The 27,035-nt window shown below is 39.8% G+C and overlaps 1 protein-coding gene across 1 annotated transcript in view; it reads left to right on the top strand.

Annotated features, from left to right (window-relative positions):
• LOC129726965 (uncharacterized) overlaps positions 1 to 23,679 on the top strand; it is a 32,283-nt gene extending 8,604 nt beyond the window's left edge. The window contains exons 2-3 of the mRNA XM_055684289.1: positions 3,921 to 4,068; positions 22,675 to 23,679. Of these exons, the coding sequence (XP_055540264.1) occupies positions 3,921 to 4,068; positions 22,675 to 23,237 (711 nt within the window). The 3' untranslated portion in view covers positions 23,238 to 23,679. The remainder of the gene's footprint in view (positions 1 to 3,920; positions 4,069 to 22,674) is intronic.
• Positions 23,680 to 27,035: the final 3,356 nt, after the last annotated feature.

Below are 27,035 nucleotides of genomic sequence, written 5' to 3'. Positions count from 1 at the left end.
TTGGTATCGGGTGATGTGGGGCAAAAAGTACCAAAAAAAATCGCCAGTGTTACGTATGTCTAAGTATGTGATTTAACAGTTAGTGGTAATGCTCCCGCTATGTGGCGCTCGTGTCACTTAAAAACCAAGCACAGATATCGATACAGCGAAATTTATGCAGTGCAACTGGGGCACCACAAGACAGATGTCGTTAGTGTATTAATGTATTTGGATTCAAATTTTTACACACGATTTTCAAATTTCTTTATATGAACATGAATGTCTGTTCTCTGTGCTATAACATCTGCATATGATAGTCAGTTCTGTACAGAAGTAGAAAAAATGGGCGGTATAACTGGCACAGTTGGAGAATTAACAATATGTTTTGAAGTTTGTTTTGATTGGGAAATAAGATTTTGTTAGCCTTATCTTGCCTTAACAATGGCTGAACAAACAGAGCATTGGTAAAAATTTGACATAACAATGGTTCCCGTCGCAATTGTCACAGCCAAAATGTGTCCTTTTTGTGAGAAGAGTTACCACAATAAAGGCAATTTTGGTCCACGTTACAGAATTTTGATCCATGATCACAACGTTGGCAAATAAGGTATTGAGTGATTTTTTACCTCCGCCAAACTTCCTATAAAACTCCCATTTTACCCGCACATTATAGATAGCATGAGCTTTTTCGAAAAAAATTTGAATTGTTAATCTCAGTACGGTTAAAATGAATCAAAAAATTATCAAGAAGCATTTCAGTTCTCTGACTGTTTTCGCCTCGTGATTTTTGTTTATTCATATAAATTGCTTGGGGCCAAGTAATTCTGTCAAAGCAATTTTGATTTCATCAACGTCCTTATCGTTGATGAAACCTTTCAAGACAACCTTGAACGGCTTGGCGTTCTTGGTGTCGGAGGTAAAACAATTGTGCATCTTGTCAGTTTAATACTGAATAAAACGATTACAACCCTTAATTGACTCGGCTCACAGCGCTCGCCTCTACGGCCAAACAAACGTTGAAAGTTCCTTTTTTGAAAACATTAAATTCAGAAGAAATTGTTATTAAAATTTTTGAAACTTTCTCCTTTTTAAAGGATTTTACATTTTGAATAGATTCATAAGCAATAACTTCCATTTCGGATTCTTACTCAGGCAAAATATCAGATACATTTTCGCTGCAAACACTCGAATTATCTGAAAAAGATAATGCTCTCTCTTTTCCTCATAGTGACGGGCGGTTGCTTTTTTCGCCTTGTCATTTCAGGTGGTACGAAAAAAAAGTCAAAAACAAATGTTAAATTTAAAAAAACAGCTAGTCTTGAACAGCTAGTCTTGAAGACTGATGTAAACTAACCTTCAGGTAGTCTTTAAATGACTGATAAAACACAAACTTTGAAGCTGCAGCCAAAGACCAATCCACAAGCAACCAAAACACATCATCGACTATATACCTACTAGTAAAACAATCAATGAATATTATTATTGTATATCAGAGAACCGATTGGTCGCTGATATCAAAGCAAAATGGCTGTATTTGGCGAAGAAAAGAATGCTCTTTCACCATGACAAAGCCCTCGATCATTTTGCTCGTGATACGACCGATAATTAGAAGTAATTCCAGTACAAACTGGTTCTCCACCTAAAATTCAACTCCGAGCGACTATATTCTGCTTTCCGGTTAAAAATGTGGCTCTCTGATGAGCAACTCCACACGAATGAAAAGGAAAAGGATAGCGAGCCTTTTTGTCACAGCATTTATTGACGCTGATGTCAGTAACATGGAACCGAATGCATGTGAATAAAACCAGAGTCATGATTACATACAAAATGTTTCGAACAAACTTAATGTCTTGTAAATTGTTATTAATTCTATGATGTTTTTAAAAGACTGATTACATGGAAGTGAATCGACCAGTTAATATTTTCATTAATCTAGTCAGTATCAAAATCATCAGTATTAATTGCTGGTTGCACTGTTTCAACGTTTGCAGCCTTTTGAAAAACATTACCAATACCAGTACAAATCATTATGAACTCTGGTTAATAATTGATAAGTGTAATGTTTCGGAGCAAGTTAATACATTGAAAATATTCCAGAGCATCAATTGCGTTATATCCAACATGCATTCGTTATCCAGGCAATCAAAAGTTGCGCTAATTTCGCACAATACTGATGTGATTTCACACCATTCATCTTTTGCGTATACAACACTGGCCTTGAAATGTTAGAGGACCGCTACAATAAGTATGCTACTATGAGTAAAATGATCATAGAAATAAAGTAAAGAATTGTTTTTAATGAAATTCAATTCGACCAATGTATTTCAAATAGCTTAATTTCGTATTCGTATGGAATAGCAACTAACAGATCTTTACTTCATTTCTATGATTTATAAAGCACAATGTTGCCAAAGTCGTCAACCTCAACTTTCTGTCGATAGCAGTCTAGCTGCATTGCCCGATATATTATTTACATTAGTGAATGTTCTCGTACTCGCACGGAATTTGCTTCTATTGGGTATCAGCTTAGATATTATCGTTTTTTTCACTCTTCTCAACAAAATTTTCCCAACAAAGCTACATTTTATCAATATTTATTAATCAAATTTTTAATTTAAAGTTATTTGCGCTCACACAAACTTGTCCACGGGATATTTTTCACCATCAGTTATGAAATGAGATTCATGTGTTTCCTCATAGATAAATCTGTGTTATATTTGACCTGTCGTCCCAAGGACATGGGTTTTTTGTATTTAACTTAATGATGTTGATCACCTTTGGAAGTTAAAGAAAAAAAAACAAAAAGCGTCGCGTAATACTGTAGAGAAGAAATGTCGAATTTTAATATTCTGCCATCTCGCAATTCATGCATCCCAAGTGCCAGGGTTGCTATTGTTCCAGTTTAAACTGGATTCCTCCAGTTTTTTTCAAGTGATCCAGTCAAACAGTTTATTCCCAAAATCTTCCAGTTTTTTCAGATATTTGCCAGATTTATCCTGTTTTCATTCACTCAAGCTCTGATTAGTTTCCGGAAATATTTTCAAAATGTAAATTTTGTAGATTGATAAATTATTTTGACAATTCTTAACAGCATTTTCAGTGTTCTTCTCGCACGAAACACGGTCAAATTAAAGACTGCATGACATGGTTGAGATAAAACCAAACAAATAGATTTTACCACACCATGAAAAAAATTGCTATTTATTTTCTGTTGCGTAGCAGTTGAAAAATTGTTAGAAGAATTAGATAGCAAAAGATAGCGAAGTCAGAAAAAATTGAAATTTAAACTTCACTGATCTAACGGAAGAAAATGTTGCGTCAATACTTTTGTTAAAGATAAAAGTAAATGAAAAAGCTCTTTTTTTTTTAATTTTGAGATAAATTGATTGCGTCATTTTAAATTTTGCCGCTGTTAGAGGACACTTTTAAGCCCGAAACATAACAGTCCTGATTAGAATGAGTAATTTTTTGCGAAGAGTTATCTCTTCAGTTGCTGTATTCAAAACTGACACAGGATTCAGTCCCCATAACAGAAAAGCTCTCTCACAATCATTTTTTTGCTTTTTTTAAAAATTTATTTGGAATCCAGTTTTTTTTCAGCCTTTTTCCAGTTAAATCGAAAATTTTATTGTCAACTCTGCCAAGTGCTTTTTCGGTTTTAAAAAAATCAAATTTGGACAGTTTGGCGGCACAAAGCACTAAGTGATGTGCATTTTTAACAGAACTTGGTGTTGAAATTTGCATTGACATTAGAGATGATTGGTACAACACCCCATCAATCCTATCTAAAATTGTCCCTCATTTTCGACTACCTCATACGAAAAAAATTAACTGGTAGTGAAATACAGTAACCACAAATCTAAAAATAATGCTGTGTTTTGTTGATAAAACCTTCAAACCGAAGTCTAATTTTATACCTTTGCTCTCTCTTCCATTGTCAGATGAAGTTACTAGCGTTAGTGCTGGCGTCACTAATCGCCATCTGCCTAGCTGAACCAAAGCCTGCCATCAACGAAGTCAAATCGAACCAGCCACAGCAAAAGCCGGGTCGATTTCTATCACTGCCGGTGCCAGAAAAATGCGCATCACGTAAGTATCGACAACTATTTATGCCATAAAGTCCTGATCGATTCCTATACCACTATTTAATGTGTGCCTCACTAGAGGGAAAGCCGTAAAATTATTTTCATGTTAGTATAACGGTTTCTGAATCACTTTATCTGACATTTTCAAGCTGAATATTAGGAATTTACATACTTCCCATCACATTTTTAGCTGCTAGTGCTACCATAATACTATGATGTATGATATTTACGCAGTCCACCCGTATAGATGATGGATTTGCTTGTAGGTCATCAACTAAATGCCACCACCAAACTTTTTGAAGCAAAATATGCGTAGAAAATCTTTATTTAGCGGAAGGCTAACTAAAACAAGTAATGTTCTTTATTACTAAATCAGCGACTTGACCTACTCACTATCATTTGTTGTTGGAACATCAGATTAATTAATCAAATTTCCATCACATATACACTATCATTTACCTACGATATGCTGCGACTAGCGGTCTAGGGGCACATTCAACATGCTGAACCAACAGACCAATATAAACGGTATAAATGAACAATCTGACATTGAAATCAAGATGCATTTTGACAGTTACAGTGGCTCGATGTCGGCTCGGATGGATGTAAAACCTTACGTTCACGCACACAATAGATGCGCTGCGCCTTCGGCTGGTTGGCGGTTCGACACGCAACGATCGACTCGAGCGCTGCGCTAGCTAGCAGATGATCACCTGCAGACAGGAGCATCACAGAGCAGGGGGCAGGCAGCACGCGAAGATGGCTAAAAAATAAATCTTTACGCGCGACGCCGTGTATAAATTACTACTATGGAGGACCTTGAATTTTAATTCAAACGAAGAGATACCCTGAGTCTCCTCCTCCGTGTGCTATAACATAGGCAGGTATCTTTTTCGCGGCTCAAGTTCACCTGTATGCAGATTAGTTGATTCGTGCGAGCTGAGGTGGCTAGTTTGCCGACGAAAAACCGGTTTTTTCATCCTTCTGCAAGAGTGTGCAATTTCTATAGAACACTTGAATAGTAAAATGATAAAAAAAATCCAAAATTCGCTGTAACGGATTGATGATTTGTATTTACTGTCGAGCGCACTAGCGGCTGCCACCTGTAATGGGTTAATCTTCTATCTCGAACAAAATCTTAGAATCGTAAAATAAAGACACCGGTCAACTCGCGTTGCCATTATCTGCGTGCTGCCATAGCATCTAATTTCACCTAACCATTGAAGGTGAATTTGGGAGAATCGCGATTCGAATGTTTCGGTTCGTGAAGAAGCTCCGAGCCGTCGGGTAACAGTCACTCCGTTTATGACCCGGATACAGCTGCTCCATGTGGAAACTCACGTGCACGACGCTGTGCTTTAGCAGCTCACCTGTTAAATACTACCGCACACAGCACGGGCAGATCCGTTTCCATGAAAACCTCATGCCAGATTATACGTAAATCATTACGGGTTGATTGAATGTATATTATTTTGCCGGGATCGTATTGATGTGCCTTCCTGAAAGTGTCGAAACGTCTTGATCACTTTTTAATTACCTTTCCAAACAGCATGCTTTGTTGGGATGACGATGAAGGATTACGTTACTTAGAGGAATAGTACAGCTAAGCCTGAATTCATGTAACCGGATTTTGGTTGAGTATTGATATTTTGCATCATCATATGGTACAGCGTCTTCCTTGTTGTTGTTTGTTAGCGTTTTTTTATCTATTCTACACGAATGATCGGGTTCACGCGAGTCGTATGAAGCCTGGGTATCGAATCCATTCATTGTTATAAATGAACGCGCATCTGACAGCAATCATCTTATCTGCGGATCGAGTTAGGTAGAAGTGTGCCTTTATTCGTCACAGCAATCGTCGAATAATTCATCACAGTAGTGCAAGGCAAGTCGAAGCAACATAGGGAAACGATTTCGATCGAACATTTTGGATTTGGTTGAATCATTTCACAGTGGCGGCGTTCTAGCTGATCCAGCAGAATCCGGTCCGCACCCGGGGCGTTTAGCGATCTACTGTTACATGTACCGAGCTTCTACTCGTCGTCCTTATTTCGTCGGCTAGGTCCGTGCCCGGTTCGTTTCAGTGTTCTGTTTCGTTTTCAATTCTTGATTGTTCGTAGTAGGTTTATTTCAGCATGCTGCTAACTAGGACTTCGATGCCTAGTCTCGCGACGGGGCTGCCGCCTTGGGTATAGCTGGAAAGGCACCGCATTTCATAGTTCAACTGTCCGCTTCGGATCAGTCGCTGTATGAGTCGCCCCTATCCTGAGGAACAGACGCTCAGACAAAGTGCTATCCGAGGAGAACAACTACCCCTTCCCTGTCAGTATACGAAGTTATACCAAGTTTTCTCCGGTTCACCGATCTTCCCTTGGTTGCTCGTACTCCAGTCGGTACTACGTGGAGGTAGGGATGTGGCATTATGCCTTGGACTACCTTGGGATCTATTTTATGCCAACTAGCACGGGTGCACTGCTAGTACGCACTGCCCAGCCGTTTGCCAAACCTCTCCTCAATATCGAATCAGTGTTGCTGAAAGAGGTTGGCGCTGACGCTGTGGTCAAGATATACAATACAACTTCGGAGATTTAATCCCGATTAAAGTGTTTTTTCTGGTACGACATTATTTCATGCGTTTCAAATAAGCTTTTAATTTTAACCCTTTTTTCAAAGTTCATTTTGGCCACAATTGAAATGAACTGAGAATCAAACTGCATCTTCCGAAAGTAAACAAAATTACCACTATCTGTCAAACTCCATCTGTGCGGAGTTTTAGTCAAATTGAAAATGAAAATTAACAAAAAATATTAAAGTTGCCACATTTCGATCGGAATTGTTCAGTAAGCTTCGCACATGGCAAATTGTCGTGAGCTAGGATCGGAGGAATTACATTTCTGCTACACTATCGCGGGTGTGCAACAACTCCATGCTTAGGTCTTGTCAGTCTAGAAACGGAAGGCCACCGGAGTACTCGTGGACTGACGCGATAGCGGACCGACGCGACAGCGAGCCTTCGCAGTGCGTACTCTTGTGCGAGACGGAGGATGCAACGCGTGAGTATTGATGTGGTATCCGCTAAGGTAACACTTAAGAGCGCCTGTTCCGATAGACTATGCGACAGTGCCAATACGAATCCGAAGGATACCGCCTACAGGATTGTAACGGCAGCGACCAGAGGTACGTCAGCTCGGCAGAGCAATCACCAGCGATGAATCATTGAGGGACACTTCCCACGCCACGAGCCAAATCTTTAGCTTTCGGCTGTTGAGTCACCACAAACAGTAGGTGATGGCAGCCGCACAGGGGTCGAGGAGGCGGTAAGGGTAACGGACGATAAACTCATTGAGATCGCAAACTACCTGGAGGTGAGTAAGACACCGGGATCAGACGAAAATCCCGAACCTGGCAGGGTTGTTCAGGGCGGGCATGCAGAAATGCTTAGACGGAAACCACCAGGTGACCCATCGGTAAATAGACCAGATGCTATTCTCCCCGTCACCAAGACGGCCTAGATAGCGCTCCAGCGTAGAAGAAGGGGCATTCGCAGATGAGCAATCGTCACGCTAGACGTGAAAAACGCGTTCGAAAGCGCCAGTTGGAACTCTATAACCTATGCGCTTCGGAGTCTTAGGGTGTTGGTACCACTGTTCAAGATCTAAGAAAATTACTTCCAAAATCGGTGCTGGTTTACAACACACACACAAATGTCAGAAATCCGTCTCAATTACCGAACGTGTACCGCAAGGTTCCATCCTGAGTCCGGTGTTGTGGAATACCATGTATGACGGTGTGTTGAAACTTAAGCTCCCACCTGGACCGGTGATTGTGGGCTTGTCGGGCGACAGTCTAGAAGTCTTCGGCGAGTCAACTAGCGAGGCTGATTGAAAACCGCGCTATCCATACGTGTAGTGCGCTCCAGAAAAATGAACTTAGCGTAGCCTAAGGCGGAGATCATCGTAGTGAATAACCGCAAATCGAAACGAGAAGCGTCAATTAGTGCTGGTGGTTGCACTATTGTCTCCAAGCAATCCTTGAAGCTCTTGGGAGTGATGGTCGACGTCACGCGCGTTTGGGTGCCAAGTCGACAACGCTTGTAGTAAAGCTTGTACGACTATAGCGGCACTTTCACGCACGCTGTCAAATAGTTCGGCGTTATATTGCAGCAGGCGCAAGCTACTTGTTGTGCGGTTAAAAGCGTCGGGTACTTGTAGTTACCGTGATAAATTGGAAACTACAGATTAATGTATACGAGGCATGCGGATGCGTCCTAACTGGTATGATGCCTATCAGCATCATCGTCAAAGAGGATGTAGAGTGCTGCGACCAACGTGACACAAAAGGTATACGTAACACCAGAAGATCAACTTCGATGGCCAGGTGGCAGCGGGAATGGTCCAACTCTTCCAAAGATAGCCGGACACATCGACTCATCCCGGCGATAGCCGGATGGATCGAGAGGCGCCACGGCGAAGTTAACATACACCTGACACAGACCCTGTCAAGCCATGGCTGCTTTAGACAGTTTATGCACAGGTTTGGGCACGCGGATTCACATGCGGTTGCGGAATCAATTTTGGCGTTTCGTTCTAATAATATTTGTTGATTTTACTTTCGTTTAACCAAAGGAACGATGGAGATTGTTTGTTTAAATATTCAGTAAATTTTATTGCGTGACCGGTGACGATACGCGTGAAATATTTCTTCAAAGAGAGGGGCAGGATGAAAATCTAGGGTATCTGAAAGAGCGCTAGGAATCGAAAATTCAAAAAGATTGGTTGTAATCTTCGAAGAATTTCGCAATTTCAAATTTTCGAAGTTCGAATGCTGACTTATATCAGCATTGGTCTGTATCGAATAAACAGAACATACAATGGAAATGTCGCATTTGGGTTTTGCTTTGATATTGAATAATCGTCGACTAAAAGTGTGCGAGCTAGTGGACGAAAAATTTTGAAATACAATCCAGCAAAATGCCGTGTTTTTCCAATTGAATGTTTTGTTGTATTTCATAACCATAAATCTGAATGTTTGGTCAGATTCATAACCATGGACGAAACTTGCATCCATCACTTTACACCTGAAGTGCTTCTGAAAAAAAAAATACATTTCCATCCACTGGCAAGATCACAGCATTGGTTTTTTATGATCTTGGAAAAGCTTTCATTAATTCTTTTTAAAAACGGGAAAATAATCAACGGTGTTTAATATGCAATCTTACTGAAGCGTTTTATTGTTGGAATCATGTAAAACAAAGAAAAAGATAGCTTGAAAAATTATACCTTTGCATTCAGTAAAAACAAAATAGGTCTATATTCTCCTGCACAACAATTCCAATGATATCAGATGCAAGATGTACGTAGACACACGTTCCTCAATACTTTGCTTTATGCAATGCTTTACGCAATATTGGTACTTGATTGTACCCTACCAGTTGGTCTCGAGGTACGATGCTGGCCTAACAAACCAGTCATCGTAGGTTCGTGTCTCGGCTCGGGAGAGACTGTCAGTGTCAATAGAATCGTAGCGCTAGCCCCGCAGTTGTCCTGTACACTTAACAGTTGGCTGCGAAGTCTGTGTATAATAAACAAAAGGCCGTGTTCCGAATCGGAATGTAGCCCCAAGGCCTTGCTTTCATTGGTACTAAACCGGGATGATGGGCTCTTGATTTTTTTCCATGACAATCATTATTCTGTTGGTTTTTATGTTGGTATTGTACCTATCTGTATTTGATATCGAAACCTATTCATGAATGTCAAATAATACTGGTACTACCAATCTTCAATAAACGAAAAATTCATTCAATTTTTCATCTTATGAACGCCATAATAAAAATTCATAGAAATGCAGCAATAATATGTCACATAAACATCACGAAATCCTGAGTTGCTTTATAAAAAATAGCCATAATGAAGTCCAGCTATACCAATTTGATAAAGGTCACCTCGAAAATGGGAAAGCATCTAACAGGTTGCACCTCGCTTGACACCACGAAGATAATCGATCGTGTGACCTTTGTGCTACTTAAAAAAGTACTACAATAACAGCAAAAAAAATAATTGAGTACAATGTGCACAGGTCCAAATTGGCAATTCTGCTGGCTGCTTCGACTGTGATGCTGGTTGCGATGCCATGGCTGCGATATGCACTGGCAAGTCCCGGTTACGACGACGAAGTGACGTTCGTTGAATACCGGTTAGTTGACTTTCGACATCCTCTATCACGCGCTCGACAGACCCGAAGACCTACGACATTCGCGCGGTTTCAGATTCCAATGCATCATCCTTTCACCCTTGGCACCGGTAACCTGTTATTGGACCGGACTGAAATCCACAGCTCGCTACTTACTCGACTGACCGTAGCACAGGTTCCATTGTGTACCATAAGTTCATCTAGGGCGACCATCTGGGTCAGATTAACTTTAACCTCCACTTCACCGGGGGGTTTTGAAGCAAAAAAATGCTTTTGTTGTTCTGGAAGTATGCTGACCGTTATTGATCGAGTTGCCACTTGTCTTCGGAGCCCACTTGAAGCTGCACAATCGATGTGATGAGTTTTTGCAGAGTATAATAATAAGCGTAAGATACGATAAAATCATAGTCTTATTATTTAATGGGAGATTAACAAACCACTTAACAGGATTCAATAACTTGCTGGGATAGCGTAAAGGGTGTACATGTTTACAATTTTTATGTTATCAATGCTGTATACAGTACTGTAACATATTTAAAAAATATTGGAACTCCTATTCACATAGCACACAACAGCGGCTTTTCTGTCTGCATTCACACGTCGAAAAAAGCGAAAAGTTCAAGTGCTTCATCGATAATTAACATGATTTTCATCGTTCCGTTGGGACACGTTTCGTACACTTGACACGTTGTAGCGCTTGCTGAACAGGTAAATCAACAGAGGTTCAAAATGAAACAACACGAAATAATGCTATTCAGGGTCCGCTGCTGGTGGGGATGACGCAATGCGTAGCCAATTTCAACAGGGGAGCGTGAATCGCATTCCAACTTTTGCGTGAAGTCGGACACACATAATTGATGCAGTCTGAGTTTTCGATCCGATCACATGGCTTTAGTCGATTATTGCAGGGGGGCGATGCCCTGCGCAGATGGCCCGACTCGGTTAGAATGTGGGATGAAAGATGGCCGTTGACCCTGCCAACGGTTTTGAAGGCTCTCTACCTTGCAGCGTTCGCTTTTTGATCTACCCCATCATGTTAAATGATAACGATTGCCATATATTTGAAACAAACATTAAGCGTAACGAAGGTGGCAACTATTGCGCATAATTTTTGCTTTGTCCCGAGATTTACATATGAGATGTATGCAAATAACTTTTCTCTAGGTGACCAACCCACCGTGGCTACAATAGCGTTTTTTTGCCGAAACGATGTTCGTCTGGAACACGAAGGGAGTGTTTGCTGTTATTTAACATCTGAAGGCGGTAGCTGTTTTGCAACAACAAATCTGTAAAATTTGAAGTCACGCATGAATTTACTTATCTTGGCACTACCCATTTTGCTGTATGCAGACGCTGCTAGCAACCGGAGATGTACATATAGTTAAAAGGTCAAGCTGAACACGACTGTAAAGTTGTCTCAAGGGATTATTTGGAAACGCTGTGCTGTATGTTTAACGCGGTTGAAAGAACTATATTTTCGGAGACAAATCATTTTCTTTTCTATATTTCACGCAATTTATGTACCCTGTAATCATGCAAATGAATGAGATAATCAACCAAAAACAAATAGCATCAATGAATTTTAACATAAATTGAGTCATTTGCCCTATCTTCACGGTAACTGGTTAACCTGGTATTTATACTTAGATCCCACGCTAGATACAATGGCTATATAGCGGATAATATGATAACATTTCTCTCATCACTCGCAATGCATTGCAATTGAAATTCAATGCTACTTAACGAGACTAAAGAAATATCATTTAAAATTCATGACGCCATGAAATAGAGTAAGTATGTGCGGCAAAAGTTTGGGGCTACTAGTGCACAAATCTGACAACACTGTATGAATTTGACATATTATAATGTCAGATTATCGAAAATGTAAACACAAATAATTTCATTCAAACGGTTCGGAGTTGTGATGTGAGCTGTGTTTTGAATTGTTAAGCTGTTATGATTTCATTTTTATAGTATTGAGGAACAAATTTGTCTGTTCATGTAAAAAATCATCTGTTTGTACTACCGAAAAAAAATCGCAGAAATCAATTGGAAAACACAGTAAGATAAAAGCTCACATTAGGTTTAAGCAACCAGTAGTATGCTGACAGGGAAGTGGAGCTCCTTTCGAGAGCTAATTGGTGCGTCTGACCACCATACTAGAGGCGGCCCGAAACAGCGTCTGTTCTTCATGTTAGAAGCGGCTGTCTTGTTAGGGCACCCAGGCCAGGACTCTAAACACCAAAGCCAAAAGTCCTGGTGGTATTTGGGACTTGAAACAGCGGTACCACATTGGTCCTCCTGTGAGACAGTAGAGTTGGTTGCGGGCCTTGCGAGCTATGGTATGTACATTCCGGGATGTTCATATCATCTACCAGAGCTGCGGCAAACCACATGAGCTGGGTACACCTTTCATCGTAGTGGGCGAGATGCAGAATAAGCGGTGGCTGATCATTCCCCGAATGCGTCGGTTGAAGATTAAAGGCCAGCTCTTCAAGGTCGGCATAATCAATGTGCACCCTCACCTCACATGACATCAAGATCATCATTGTAGTTGCAACGCTCAAGTCGACCAGGAGAAGGAGTTAACTATAGTCACTGTATTTTACTAGTCTGGCGGAGTGGGGAACCATGCAACTGGCAACCTACTTTTTCACATTAAAATCCTGACACCACTGGATATAATTCATGTTGTATATGACTTCTTTGAAAGTAAACATTCGATGTGAAAATGAAGTGCGTTTATAACAAATGTAACAGCAATTGGCGAAGGACAAAGAAACAAACAAGTTTACTCCGGTTTCCAAAGAATGCGGAGATTAGAGGAAAATGGCTAAATTTTTGCGAGTTACCTGATAATTCATTTATTCGTTGAAAGAGAAAATTCTAAAAAAAAACATTTTGTTTCGATATAGCATTTCCCGTACAATAGTACAGCGTGAAAAGCGACGGACAGCAAATCTATGGCAGTATAATGTTATCAATAAACAATTAATTATAAAAAGAGCACGTTATTGATGCGACGAAAGAAAATATTCCTTGTGATTTTCTCACATGTATAAATTTAACATTATTGTGATATCATTAATTCATTATATTAACTATTCTCAAAAAAATAGCAATTGTCACATAAAGTCCAATTATTGAGTCTAATTTATTCTGTATCTTTTTACGGCACGATTACAATACTTCAAATGCGAAAATCGACGCACTATCGACTGGTTCCCGTTTTGACAGTTCACACTGGTTCCCGAAATCCAGTCCGCCAGACTAGTAAAGTATACAGTGACTATAGAGTTAACCGGTAATTGGAAAGCGAGCGTGACCCAGCTGACCAACGAAAATGGCCTAAGACTCATCGACTTCGTCACCGTAGTACCTTTTTCTCAACGCAACCTCTCACCTCGGTACACCTGGAGGTCATCAAATCGGACAGAATCGCAAATCGACCACGTATTGATAGATGCTCGGCACTTCTCGAACATAACCGACATCAGAATCGCCTCGATCAACTTCGATTCGGACCACTACCTGACCTGGTGATGGTGAATATGCGCCCAAAACTCTCCATTGTGAACAACACTCGATACCGATGACCGCCACGGTACAATCTCGCACAACTGAGACAAAACGACGTCGCTGAAAACTATACACATTCGCTCGAAGCATCGCTGCCGGAAGAGGGCGAGTTCGTTGAAACTCCTCTTGAGAACTGTTGGAGCACCGTGAAAACAGCCATCAACAGCATAGTGGAGAACGACCTGGGCATGTGCAACGAAACCGACGGAATGGGTTGTTCGACGATGAGTGTCGGAAGGTGTTGGAGCTCGGTGCAGGTGCCTGCCGGGTTAGTGCATTCTAGTGATGGGAGCAGCCCAATTCGCTCCGTCGAAGCTGCTTGCGGGTACCGAGACTTTTATGGGGAGTCGACGGCCCCGTGTGCCATACCCCACCACGCCCTAGGCACGCTCCCGCTGCTGGTCTGAGACTGTTTGACTGCTATCAGTGGACACACACTAGGCATGCATGACATCGGCGGTCACCGAGCACCGATTCGTGAGGGCATGCAGTCAAGAAGAACTAAGGAGTACCACTAATGTTTTGTCGAGCTACCCGCCAGAACGTGGGACGATATAGACAAAAAAGAAGACAGCAAAACCAACTATTCCTGCAAAAGAAGTGCCTTCAGGAAGAGGAGGAGTTCGTGGAACTATAACCGCGAGCCGCAATGTGCAGAGATAAGAAAAGGAGTATTCTGGTGAACGATCGTGAGGTGACCGAAAGGCGGAAGCAGTTCTTCGATGAACACTTGAATGACGTACAGCAAGAGGACCAAGACGGTGATAGAAATGACACCATTAATGGAGCAGAGGACGACGACGTGCCACTCTCAGCGATAGGCAAAGCTAAAGATGCCATCAAGCGGTTGAAAAACAGCAGATCGGCCGGCAAAGATGGTGTTGGAGCGGAGCGTATCTAGAGGAACCCGGATAAGTTGGCCGAGTGCCTGCATCGACTGATTTTTAAGATTTGGGATACTGAACAGCTGTCGGAGGAATGAAAGGATGAGGATGTGGTATCTACAAAAGAGTCGGCGTCGAAGGATAAATCACGAGCTGGAGCAACTCGCTGGCGATTCCGGTATCTCAAAGGCGGTCAATACCGGAGGGATACGTTGGACAGGACATGTTGCACGAAAGCCGGATAACTACCCTGCAAAACTAACGTTCGCTGGAAATTCGGTTGGTACACGACGAAGAGGAGTGCAGCGAGCAAGGTGGTTGGTCCAAGTGGAGCAAGCCTTGGATTTTCGCGGAATCGAATGAATGCGGCCAGGAACGGAGTTTATTGAAAGAATTTTGTTCATCAGGCTTCTTCTTCTTCTTCGTTCTGGGAGTGTGTTGACGTTTTGTCATAACACACTTTTGTTTTGGCACAGCGGTACGCTATATCGCCAGTCAGTTTTTGTCACATTTCGACCTACTGTAATGTTTCTCGCTTTAGTTTAAAATTGCTGTTGATGACTACACTTGAATGTTAATTTCCTTAAGTAATTTCATCATATTTCTTAAATGGTCCATGTTCTTGTTTGTAAATACTTCTTGTATTGTTTTATAGTTATCTAGGTTCAGTTGTTTTCTTAGCGAATTGTGTTTAGTACATTGTAAAATTATATGCTCGGAAGTGTTTGGTTTGTCACATGTTGTGCAGAATCGGTTTTCACTGGCCTTCATTATGCTTAGCCAGTACGGCGAATAATCATGTCCTGAAATTAATCTGTTCAGTGTGCGTGTTTCAGTGTTGGATAGTGAGAGATTGTGGTACCAAGATTTTTTGTTTATGCCCGTTTGGATGTTAAAAAATGTTCTTCCTTTACCAAGTTCTTGTGTGTAGCTTACATACCAGTTCTGTGTTTTAATGGTAGTTATGTTTTCGATTATATTTATAGCGTCATGTGGGAATATTTTGTTCTTCGACAGTTCAACTTTCCTTAAACCGTTTCTGGCTAATTTATCCGCTAGCTCATTCCAGATAATGTTGACATGTCCCGGTATCCATTGGATGCAGGTATTTGTTCTTGCCGCCTTTGTGATGATTTCGTGAATAACTTCATCTCTTTCCATGCTAGTTATTTGATTGAGGATGAATTCGCATCCTGCTTTCGAATCAGTCAGAATTACTGCATTATTGATGTGATTCCTTTCGATGTGTTGTAGGGCTACATATATTGCCTCAATCTCAGCTGACATTGAGCAAACCGGATTTTCAAGTCGCAGGCTAATTCTAGTATTACTTTTTTCGTCGTATATTCCAATGCCACATGTATCGTCCATCCTAGAAGCATCTGTGAAGATTTGGCGATGATCTTTATATTTGCCATTGATTAGGTTAAGTGTTAATTGTTTCATTAACCTAACCGATGTGTTAGCTTTAGACCACAAGCTCCCCAGATCTGTGTTAATCGTTATTATAGATTTTGTCTGTACTGTTGTTGTCTGTGACATGTTATCCACCAAGGATTTATAGCACCAGTATGTCTTCTCTAAATTAGTTTGTTCGGAGGACTCAGCTGTCGTTTCATCTATTTGCCTCATTTGTTTGTATACCGGTGTGTTATATTGTGCATGTTTGATTAGTTCCTTGCCAGTGATGAGTTCTCTTCTATAGTTCAGTGGTTTTTGGCTTGCTATTGCATGTAATGTGTTGATTGGCGTAGTTTTGGAGCATCCAGTCACCTTCCTCAGGCAAGCATTGTTTGCAACCATCAGTGTCTCTAGATTTGATTTACTTGCGTTGTTGTATATCGATGCCCCATAGTCTAGATATCCTCTAACTATCCCGTTATAAATGGGTCCTTAAGTTTGCCAGCTATCACTTTTATCATATTCATTCGTTCCATTATGCTTCGTTTCATTTCTCGTATATGTGCTCCAAATCGTAATCCTCTATCAAAATGTATTCCCAGGTACTTATGTGTGTTAACTGTTTCTAGTGGCTCGCCATCTAGTGTCAGTTTTAGTGTTTTCTTATTCATTTTCATCAGCATCGCTTTGCTCTTACTAGGGTTTATTTTCAAGTTGAGATCTGTTGCCTTCTTCATGAATTCGTTTAATTATCTTTGTGTTCTATCTTCGACTATTTCCTGCGTTTCTCCTTCTACTATCACTGCCATTAGCTTGTATTTCGTGTAGTGGTGTAGTGTATACGTTGAATAACGTAGGGGACATTACATCCCCTTGTGGCAGGCCGTTACTTACAGTTCGTGATACTATTTCTGCTCCTACTTGCATTTGGATTTTTCTCTCCGATAGGAATGATGTAATCCAAATCATAATTTCACGTGGTGTGTAATATTTTTGTAGTATCCTTTCCAATGTTCTGATGTTTACTGTGTTGTATGCATTGGATAAATCCAGGAAGATGATTGCTGCTGTCATTTTTTTTCGATTGATTTCCATTATTTTATTTATAACAAAATTGGTACAAAACACTGTTGATCTGTGTTTTCTAAAGCCAAAGGTATTCTCAGGGAGTATGTTTTTTCTGGTGAGAAATTTTTCCAATTCTTCTAGAACTGCTGCATTAAGTATTTTTAATACGCAGTTGATCATTGCTATTGGTCTTAGATTAGCAACGACTTCTGGGTCTTTCCCAGGTTTGGGAACTGCAATTACTTTGATTTTCTTTAGTTCGTTATCTATTCTTCCGTTTCTCCACATTTTGTTTAGATCCCGCCTGATATTATCGGCTATGTCTCCCTTCAGATCTCGCAGTATTTTGTATGTGATTCCGTCAGGTCCAGGGGCTGTTGATTTCGTTCGTCTGCTAAGTATTTTGTTCCATCGCTCAACTGGTAGTATGTCGTACTCGGTAGGCCCATGTTGATGTTCTGAGTAGAATTTGTTGTATGGTTTGACCGTATTAATAATTTCGTTGATGTGAATTTTGAATTCGCCTAGCGGTGTGTTTGGTGACACGTAGATTGAGACGATTGCTAATTGTAGGGGCAAGATTATTCTTCCCACACACTGAATATTTCCGGTGCTTTTGATTTTGAGATTTGTACTTTCCAAAGAGTTATGGATTAGTACCATGGCTCCACCGTAGCCATCTTTTCTCGAACAATAATAATTGTTAAAGTATGGTATGTTGTATTGTGAGGTTTCTAGCTCTTTCTTGGTCCAACATTCCGAGATAAGTCCGATTTTGTAGTCATCTTTTAATAAAATTCTATTCAATTCATCTCTGTTTTTTCTGATACTTTGTGTGTTGCATTGAAGTATTTTTGTAGTCATTTTGTTTTTCTTGTGCGAGTTAGTAGGATTTAGGATAATTATATCTAATTTTGTTAGTGACACCTGACTGGCTTACCTGTTCTTCATAAATTCCCTCTTCTAGTGGTCTCAGAGATGTTGACAATATTGATTTTCTGTTATCTTGGTACTCCAGGTCTTGGTCCTCGTCGTCCGAAGTATCTTGGTGTTCTTCTACGTACTTCATACGACCTGACACTGTCCGGTTTTCTATTACTTTTTAATTTTGTGTTGCTTTCATGTCTCTCTTCCATGCTTGCTTTTCTTTTTCGTCGACTTTATATCTGTTGAATAGTGCTACTCCATTAGTTGCAGCTTCCTGTGTAGTTTTTCGCTTTTTGTCTGTATGAGTCTGCGTCATGTTTCCTCTGTTATTGTCCTCTGATCCTCGCTTTGTGTTTTGTGATCGAAGTTTGGGTGGTATTGCTTTTGACTTTATCAGCATAAGTCTCTGTCAATGTGGGATGTTCTTCGTAGTTTTCAAGTAAATTGTATTGGTTCTGTGTGTAGATTGGGAATTGCTCTCGCGCTTCCACAACTGTTAAATTTGTTTTCGCCATTATGATTTTAAGATTGTTCTGCCGCGTTCTTTCTGGACATTTGTAATCTCCAGTCTGGTGTCCTTCCGCTCGACAATGTAGGCATTTCACAGTATTCTCGCATTGGTTGTAGTTGTCTCCTTCGTGGAATTTCGCACACAATCCGCATCGCTGTCGTGATCTACAGTTGGTAGAGTTGTGGTTATATCTCAGGCACTTAGTGCAGAATGTAGCCTTGCTTATGAACGGTTTAACATAGTTATTGCAGCAAAAAATTCTAACTTCAGTCGGTAACTTATTGCTTCTAAATGTGACACCGATTCGTGTTGCTGGGGTCTTTATTCCATCGATATATCTGTGTAGTCGCGTTACTCCTAGAATAGGTACTGTACTTTTAAAATTGTCTAGTATTTCTTCTGTAGTCATGTCCACAGGAACTCCTGCTACTACGCCAGAGATAGCGATGAAGTGTTTAGGGATGTATGCCTTATAGTTCTGGTTATGTAGTGTTTTATCTGCTTGCATTTTGTTGGCAATTACTCCGGATCTCAGGAGAACCAAAAGTTTATTACGTCCAAGTGGTTTTAAATTCAAAATGTTCTGGCAATATGCTGGTATTTTTGATAATATCTTTCCGAGCGATAGTTTATTGATCGTTTTCGTTCCATTTTCTGAGTCTAGTAACTCTACTATTACTCTGAAAGGTGCAGCGTCGCTTTCTACGTATTCGTAAATCAGATGTGGGGTGTTAGCTCCTCTGGTCAATTTACCTCCTCCTGGATCATTAGGATCCGCCATAGTTTACCGCTGTTTATATTTCAAGTACTATTGAATGTGTTTAACTATAATCGTAGAAGCCACTTTATCCGTATTCGATTTATTGAGAATCTTGAGATTTAAGCCGCTTGTGAAAAACACGTGTTCTCCGCTTGACGTTTATAGCAAAAGTCGTTCATCAGGCTATCTTTAATGGTGTTTCGCAAAAGTAGAATGTGTTTTTCATATTTTCATACTGAAATTACCAGAGAATAAGCTGGAAGCGATGAACACCAGAAGTACTCGAAACATCACGACAAAAGCTTCGGGAGGAGTTAGGTATTGTAACAATTACATTCCTTTAGAAAAAAAGCATAACAATTTGATTGTAATGGTAAATTTTCATGAAAAAAAAACCTTTTTAATACCCAATAACCAGTGCAAACTTTTCCACCTCAACCGACTTCTAATGGTCACTCACATCCTTGCCAACAGTTACAGTCTAGAATTCTGGTACCGGATAAGCATGCATCTGGCTTCTGCACATTCCAATGCACAGATTCCGGGCTCTGGTTTTGGCTCTTCTACTTTTTGTATATATTCAGATTGTTCTGCTTCTTGATTCGCTATACGATGTCTCAGCTTTTTTCGCCAAATCCCGTGTGGACGATCGATTCTGGTTGATTACCTTCCGGCCTAGGTTAGGGTCAGATGGTCCTGGTTTTCTGTCTCTTCCTGGCGAATATCGAACTTATAGTGTTCTCCAAGCTTATGGATGATGGATTTCACGTTCGCCAAATGAATGCCGAAACGGTTCGCCACTTCGTTCATCGAAATGCGCTACTCTCGCATCCAAATGTCCAAGACACGGACTTTAACCTCCTTTTTAATTCGCGACATTTTGGATGTAACGAAAATTTCGAACAAAGCGCTGGTTGACTCTTGACAGATCAAGATACTACATAAAAGTGAGCACAGATGCGCGCGTTCACGCATTAGTGAATAGGTGGTCTGAATATGTTTATAACTAATTTTTGATACACTCCTTAAAAACGCTATTCAAATTATTTTGTTATGTGCAGATTATTTTATGTTAATCACTACATCATTATTCCCATCCATAGATTTCGGATTTTTCATTATCCTGCAATCTGTATGTTTCTATCATGATCAACATTCACAAGCAGCTTTTCGCTATTCTATACTAAAATATCTGTAACTTTTTATTTTCGATTAGAGGCTTATGTTTCCCAGTTGAGCACATCAAATTAATCACATCTGATCTATTTAACACTTATACGACCTTTCCTTCACTGAAACTTCATAACTTACCATGTCAATAGTAAACAATTTTATTATTGCCCCGCTAAATATAAAGAAATACTATTCATCACAGAAGCTCTCAATAAAATCCTCTCGACAGCAGTATCGACAGCAGATACATAAAACAGCAGCAGTAGCAACAACAACAACAACAACAACATCTCCATGGGTAGTCAGTAGCATAATTGTATGCTCATAGGATTTAAGCGCAGTAAAACCAGTAACCTTGGTTCACATTTGAAAACTTGCAAGCATGTTGTTGTTTCTCAGTGTTCAAGTTGAATACCTGATTTGATGAATCTTATTCTAGCTGTTCGGAGAAGTGGGGAGGTAGCATTGTCTCACTGCTCAAAGTACTGTAAAAATACTTCGCGCCATTCAACCTCGATAGCTACCAATTTGGAATGAGCCTTTTTTTCGCATGGTTTTTCTTAAGAAAATTAGATTTTGATAAAGAATTAATTTGGTGCAATAAAATTTGAAATTTAAGCATTATTAACATAGTATGTATCCACCAAAAATATAATAAAAACGCACATAACAAAATACATATACAATTATTTTAATGTTGTAACATTGAATTGATATGTAATTATTTTGCCTGGAAATTTCGTTTAACTAATTTGTTATTTTGCTTGCATGTTCTGCGTTTTTCTTAATTCATTCTTTATTTGAATTTTGCTTGTGTCTACCTACATCTATTCGCTGCTTTTAAATGAGCCAAACTATATTCCAGGCCATATTTTTACCCTCGTTATATTCTAATTCATTATGCATTCGTTCTGTGTTATGATTAGTTCGCAACGTTACGGTTGCAGCTCACGTACCATTGTGTTTTACTTCTCAGAGTTTACTCATTGACATAGTTTTTACAACCGTTAATCAACAACCTGAAACCATCAAGACTTGACTTGAATGATTTTATAGGCGATATTGTAGCAATGACAAAAACAACATTGGTATCTATTATTTTTTACACAAAATACCGAAAGTATGTACAATATTTTTGTAATAAATCTCCAATGGTATGTACCATAAACTGAGAAGAAAACAACATATGAACAATGTTTGTTTCATGACTAAGAGTCATAATTTTTACCGTTACTACAATTGTGGATTGTCTGTTGTACATATTGTAAAGCATGTTAAGAAAAATAACATGCGAATTTATGTTTAATGCAGTACCTATTTTATCAACAATTTCACGGGGTAAATTTATTTTGTTTCTGCTATTTCTTCACTTCCCCGACTTTCACTGTCAAGTCGATTGCAGACATAAAACCATTTATTATTACTTCAAGAACTCATTTCGCTGTCCCAATCTCCGGTCTCAACCGCCCGAGTAGGCAGTGCTATTGTTGGCTATGGCACAAGAAGCACAGTCGTTGTTCGGATCATCGAGCAGCCGTGTGGCTCAAGAAGCAGCTTTTCAGCGAAATTTCTCAACTCTGCCATCAAAAACTATACCGCGCCGAGAGTGTCCAATCGTTCCCACATAATTCTTGAAAAAACAAACCCGTAGGCAGCCACGTTTCAAGCGATGGCTAATTCCACATTAATCACTCGTTTAATCGTTGGTGCATTCACTGGTTACCGTGAGCTCGAGCGAAATATGATTAAGCTGCTCCATTCCAAGCTTGAGTAAAGTAATGTTTTATCTTTTCGTGACAGCGGTAGAGCAACTGCAGCGAGGGCGATTTTTCTCACCAATTGTGGTACAATTTTGATGATGCGAAATCTTCTGTGCAACCAAAGCCTAATGGCGTTTGCATGTTGTTACCTTATCCTGAAGTAGGGATTATTGTATCAGCATCTGCTTTTTTGTTACGTGAGAAAAACTTAACCTGATTAATTGTTTTTTTTTCTGTTTCTATTCTCACAAGACATTTCTGTTATTTTGTGTCAAACCGTACGATAGGGTTTAACCGAAATATTTATATATTTTTTTAACATTATCTAAATCGCCTTTTTAAATTTTGCTCTCTACAGGTACGAAAGCGTTCAACTACCGTGGACACAATTATTTCTACAGTGCCCACGTACCAGCTTTGGCCGACAAACGCGTCGACTGGCTGGACGGGCGTAACATTTGCCGTGAATATTGCATGGACCTGGTGTCACTCGAAACACAGGAAGAGAACAATCTCATCTTCCGTTTGATTCAGCAGAACGACATTCCGTACATCTGGACAGCTGGTCGCTTGTGTGACTTTAAGGGCTGCGAAAACCGGCCCGATCTGGAGCCGAAGAACGTCTACGGATGGTTCTGGTCCAACAACCGCGAGAAGATCCAAGCCACCAACAAGATCCCCAACGGCTGGGGCTACAACCCATGGAGTAAATCAGGCCACAAAAAGATCCCACAACCGGACAATGCCGAGTTCGATATCAACCAAACGACCGAGTCCTGCCTTTCAGTTCTTAATAACGTATACAACGATGGCATCGGATGGCATGACGTTGCCTGCTACCACGAGAAACCGTTCGTGTGCGAAGATTCAGAAGAACTACTGAATTATGTAGCTGCCACAAATCCAGGAATCCGTCTATAATTCTCCATAGAAAGGTCCACTAGATAAGCGTAAGAGCATCTCCTCGAACTCAGCACCCGTAAGCTTTACCAGAAAGCTTTCTTCCACAAACAACGCACCATGATTAAGCAATGGTACATTGTCCTCATCGTAATTGCCACGAGGATGAACCACACCTATCTGTGAACTAGAAGCTGTTCTTTCATACTCACCAACAAACCAATAAAAGCTAAGCAGCAATGTCGACGAAGGTAGAAATTTTGAACTCAAAATAACATTTTCCAAACAGCACAAAAAGAAAACAAACACTGCGAATGTTACCTTAATATGTATTTATTTTAAAAATAGCATCTTGAAGGTACTTTACCGAGTGAATTTCTTCAAACTAAAATTGCTGCGAAATGAACAACACAAAGGTTAAATAAAAAGTGAAACGTGAAATTTTTAAAATTATAAAAAATGTGTTTTCTTCTCTAAGGTCATAGTGACGTTCTTTGGAATGCGAAGCAATACACTGCTGAAACCAAAACAAACTTCAGTAAACCGTAGGAGGAACATCCCCTTCAATTTGTTGATTGAACAAAATTTTAAAATAATATTCTTAGTGACGCAAAAAAATATTTTTTGTTGGTGGCAATATAGTTACCACTGCCTTACAAAAGGTTAACTTGTTGTTTAGCAAATTTTCAACATCACGCAGGAAAATCTACTGAAAGAAATGCAATCTTTTTTTAACGAATTCCCTGCCAACTCATGACACTTTATTGTTTTTTCGTTGCTCCGCAAAAATAATAGAATACATTCAAGAAGGAAAATAAACGCTTACCTATAAATGATCCATGTTCCCTCTTGTCCGATGGAGGTTTTCCGTGTACGAACATAGAGTCCGCAAAGTATGGCCGGAGCTCCAGTCGGAAAACGGAACAATACTGGAAACGAAGAATGTTTCTAGGGTCCGGAAAAGCTTGGTTCAATCAAAAACATTATAGCAAGAAGACTAGTATTTCTCAACCGATCCCATAAATGACAAGCATCAAATCCAACAACGCCCTCTATCTATTAAAGGTGTAAGCTTATTATGAAAGAGTTGGTAATTACATCACTACGAAGACATTGTGTTAGGCTGACCAGATTTTCTCGGGATGAAAACGGGACAAATGGGTGATCGAGATTTTGACTAACAATTATCATGATCTCAACATTCAATCGCGACTTTCACGTCGTTCATCGTCAGTTCACGATAGGAGATGTCTTTTCCAGTGATGCGGTGCTATCAGGAAGGCACAAAATGTACTCAGTAGTATTTAAAAAGTCCTGGCTGCTTGAAAACTTATTTTCCATTTAAAAAGATTTCAATGCAAAGCTTTATTTAAGAATTTTTCAAGGAGTATCCGAAAACGGTACAGAATGGCAAAAAGACGGGACGGTTAAAAATAGTCGAAAAAACGGTACGTCTGGTCAGCCTACATTGTGTGCATATGTGATGATCCTGCCTGTGCGTTCGAATTGCATTCGCATCGCCAGCACACACACTATCATGCGTCAGTTCTACCTTTATTCAAAAGACTGCGCTCCCAAAACTGCCGCCCGTTTCAAAATATAAATTACCAGTTTTTGGAAGCGGACATCATTTTATAATTTTCTGGTATCTGGTCTGTTTCCGGTCAGAAAAAAGTATGCCTGTGAACTATAGATATTAGGGTGAGGAAAAATGATCGATTTTCCAGAACCAAGTTTTTTTGGTTCCTTTTGGGATCCCAAACAACCCTAAACTTACCTGAAGTCGATTGGTCTTGTCTCCGCTTGGCGCATTGCATTTCAAATTTGTATGAAAATTTATATGGGAAAACCTACCTTTTTTGCATTTACCTTTCTAGAGAGCTCAATAATGCTCTAGTAATGCACTACATTAAGTAAAAGTATAGTATTTTAGATGCCTAATAACTTTGCCAAAAACACTGAAGAGCTAGGATGTCCATAAGAAGAGCTATAGCTGTTCAGAGTTGAGTATGTCTATTTAAATGCAGAAAATCTTCTTTTCTGCCAACATTACCAATGTACCGGCATCAGCAGGATTCCCATCAGAAGTAACCTGTCGTAACGAGTTTATACACTCAGCTGGTTCAAGTAAACAAATTTAGGTCAATATTCTAGGCGTAGATAGAATCTACAACGTGTTTCAGAGGTAACTTCTGATGGAAATCTGACTGACGCCGGTACACTGGCAGTGTTGGCAGAAAAAATGGTTTGCAACATAAATTTCGACATAATCAACTTTGAACAGCTCTAGTATTTTTTTGGCTCACCCTAGCTTTTTTGTGTCTTCGGCCAAGTTGTTAGGCATCAAAAAACCTACCGTTTGAAGTCATGAAACCTATGGTTTGAGCCATTTTAAACTCTTTAGAATGGAAAATGCAAAAAAGTTGGTTTTTCCATACAAATCTCCATATAAATTTAAAATGCAATGCGCCAAGCGGAGACAGAACCAATCGACTTGCAATAAATTCAGTATTGTTTGGGGCCCCAAACAGAACAAAAAAAACTTGGTTCTGGCTTTCTGCTATCAAATTTCGTTTTTTCCATATAACGATTCTCCACCCTAATAGATATATCCCTTTAAAAAATTTTGTATTCCAAATACTCAAATGCTTGGTGTTTTTAATATTGTGCTGAAAAATCCCAGAGTGAAAAAAATACCAAATAAATTCTACAGATTTGACACGAAATTCTCAGTAAGGGGCCATCTACATAGCACGACAGCTTGGGTTGGGGGGTGCTGTGTAATGTCCACGGTCCTACAATTTTTTTAGAATTTATATGAGCAGTTGTCCACGGGGGAGAAAGGGGAGGGTAGTGTCGAAATCGTTCAAGATCTGTCCACGTGGTATGTGGATGGCCCCTAACACTAAACCCCAACCTAACCCCCCTAAATGTTGACATTGGTGCAGAATTGCAGAATTTGCAGATGTTCGAAAAGAGGGACTCCAAAATCTGCTCCGGGGTTTGATACTGACGCTGCTGCTGCTGGACCACTATCCACTGTAAAATTTGGGTCATCTTGTGAATCATATCTTGAATTCCCGGTTGCAGTTGCTGATCAACTCTATCTTCTGCCATGTTCGTGGATTCTTGAGATCCTCGTCACCAAAATAATATGTCCGAAGGTTTGAATGAACTTAAGAGTTTTTAGTAAAAAACATCTATTTATATTCACGGTTGGACAAAGAATAATCAAATTCTCCACTCTGATGTTAAGGACAACTGGTTGCCTTGATGTAACAATCACTAAAGACTAGTATTTATTTCTATTTTTCAAAACACACTACAATCGCTTTTTCGCGGGGGATACGTGTGCGTAAAAAAACGCGTGAATTCCGGAATCCGCGTAGAAAAAACGCGTAAATTTCGAAATCCGCGTAAAAACCGCGTAAATTCCAGAATCCACGTAAAAAAAACCGCGTAAAAAAACCCGCGTAAAAAGCGACCTTAGTGTACCATTATTTTACTTCTAAAATTTTGAAGAGCTTGCCCCCCCCCCCCCCTATTTGAAATTCTGGCTACGCCCATGAGCAGCAATCTCGACATCAAACGCCGAAAAAGATTTTGGAGTCCCATTCATCGAACATCACCAAGTTTGTCTTCGATGAAAAAAACAGATTAACGTTCGAACGCTAGTTTAACCACTATTAGGACCCAAGCAACAATTGAAACATAATAAAAAAATAACATATTTACCATTTCAATGCACACGCGAGCACAAAAATTATTTTAAAGGTGATTTACAAAAACTCACCAGAAATCGTTCGAAATTTTTCATAA

Source organism: Wyeomyia smithii, chromosome 3, assembly GCF_029784165.1.
Source record: "Wyeomyia smithii strain HCP4-BCI-WySm-NY-G18 chromosome 3, ASM2978416v1, whole genome shotgun sequence".
Classification (NCBI taxonomy): Eukaryota; Metazoa; Arthropoda; class Insecta; order Diptera; family Culicidae; genus Wyeomyia; species Wyeomyia smithii.
This window is presented reverse-complemented; position numbering and strand designations above follow the sequence as displayed.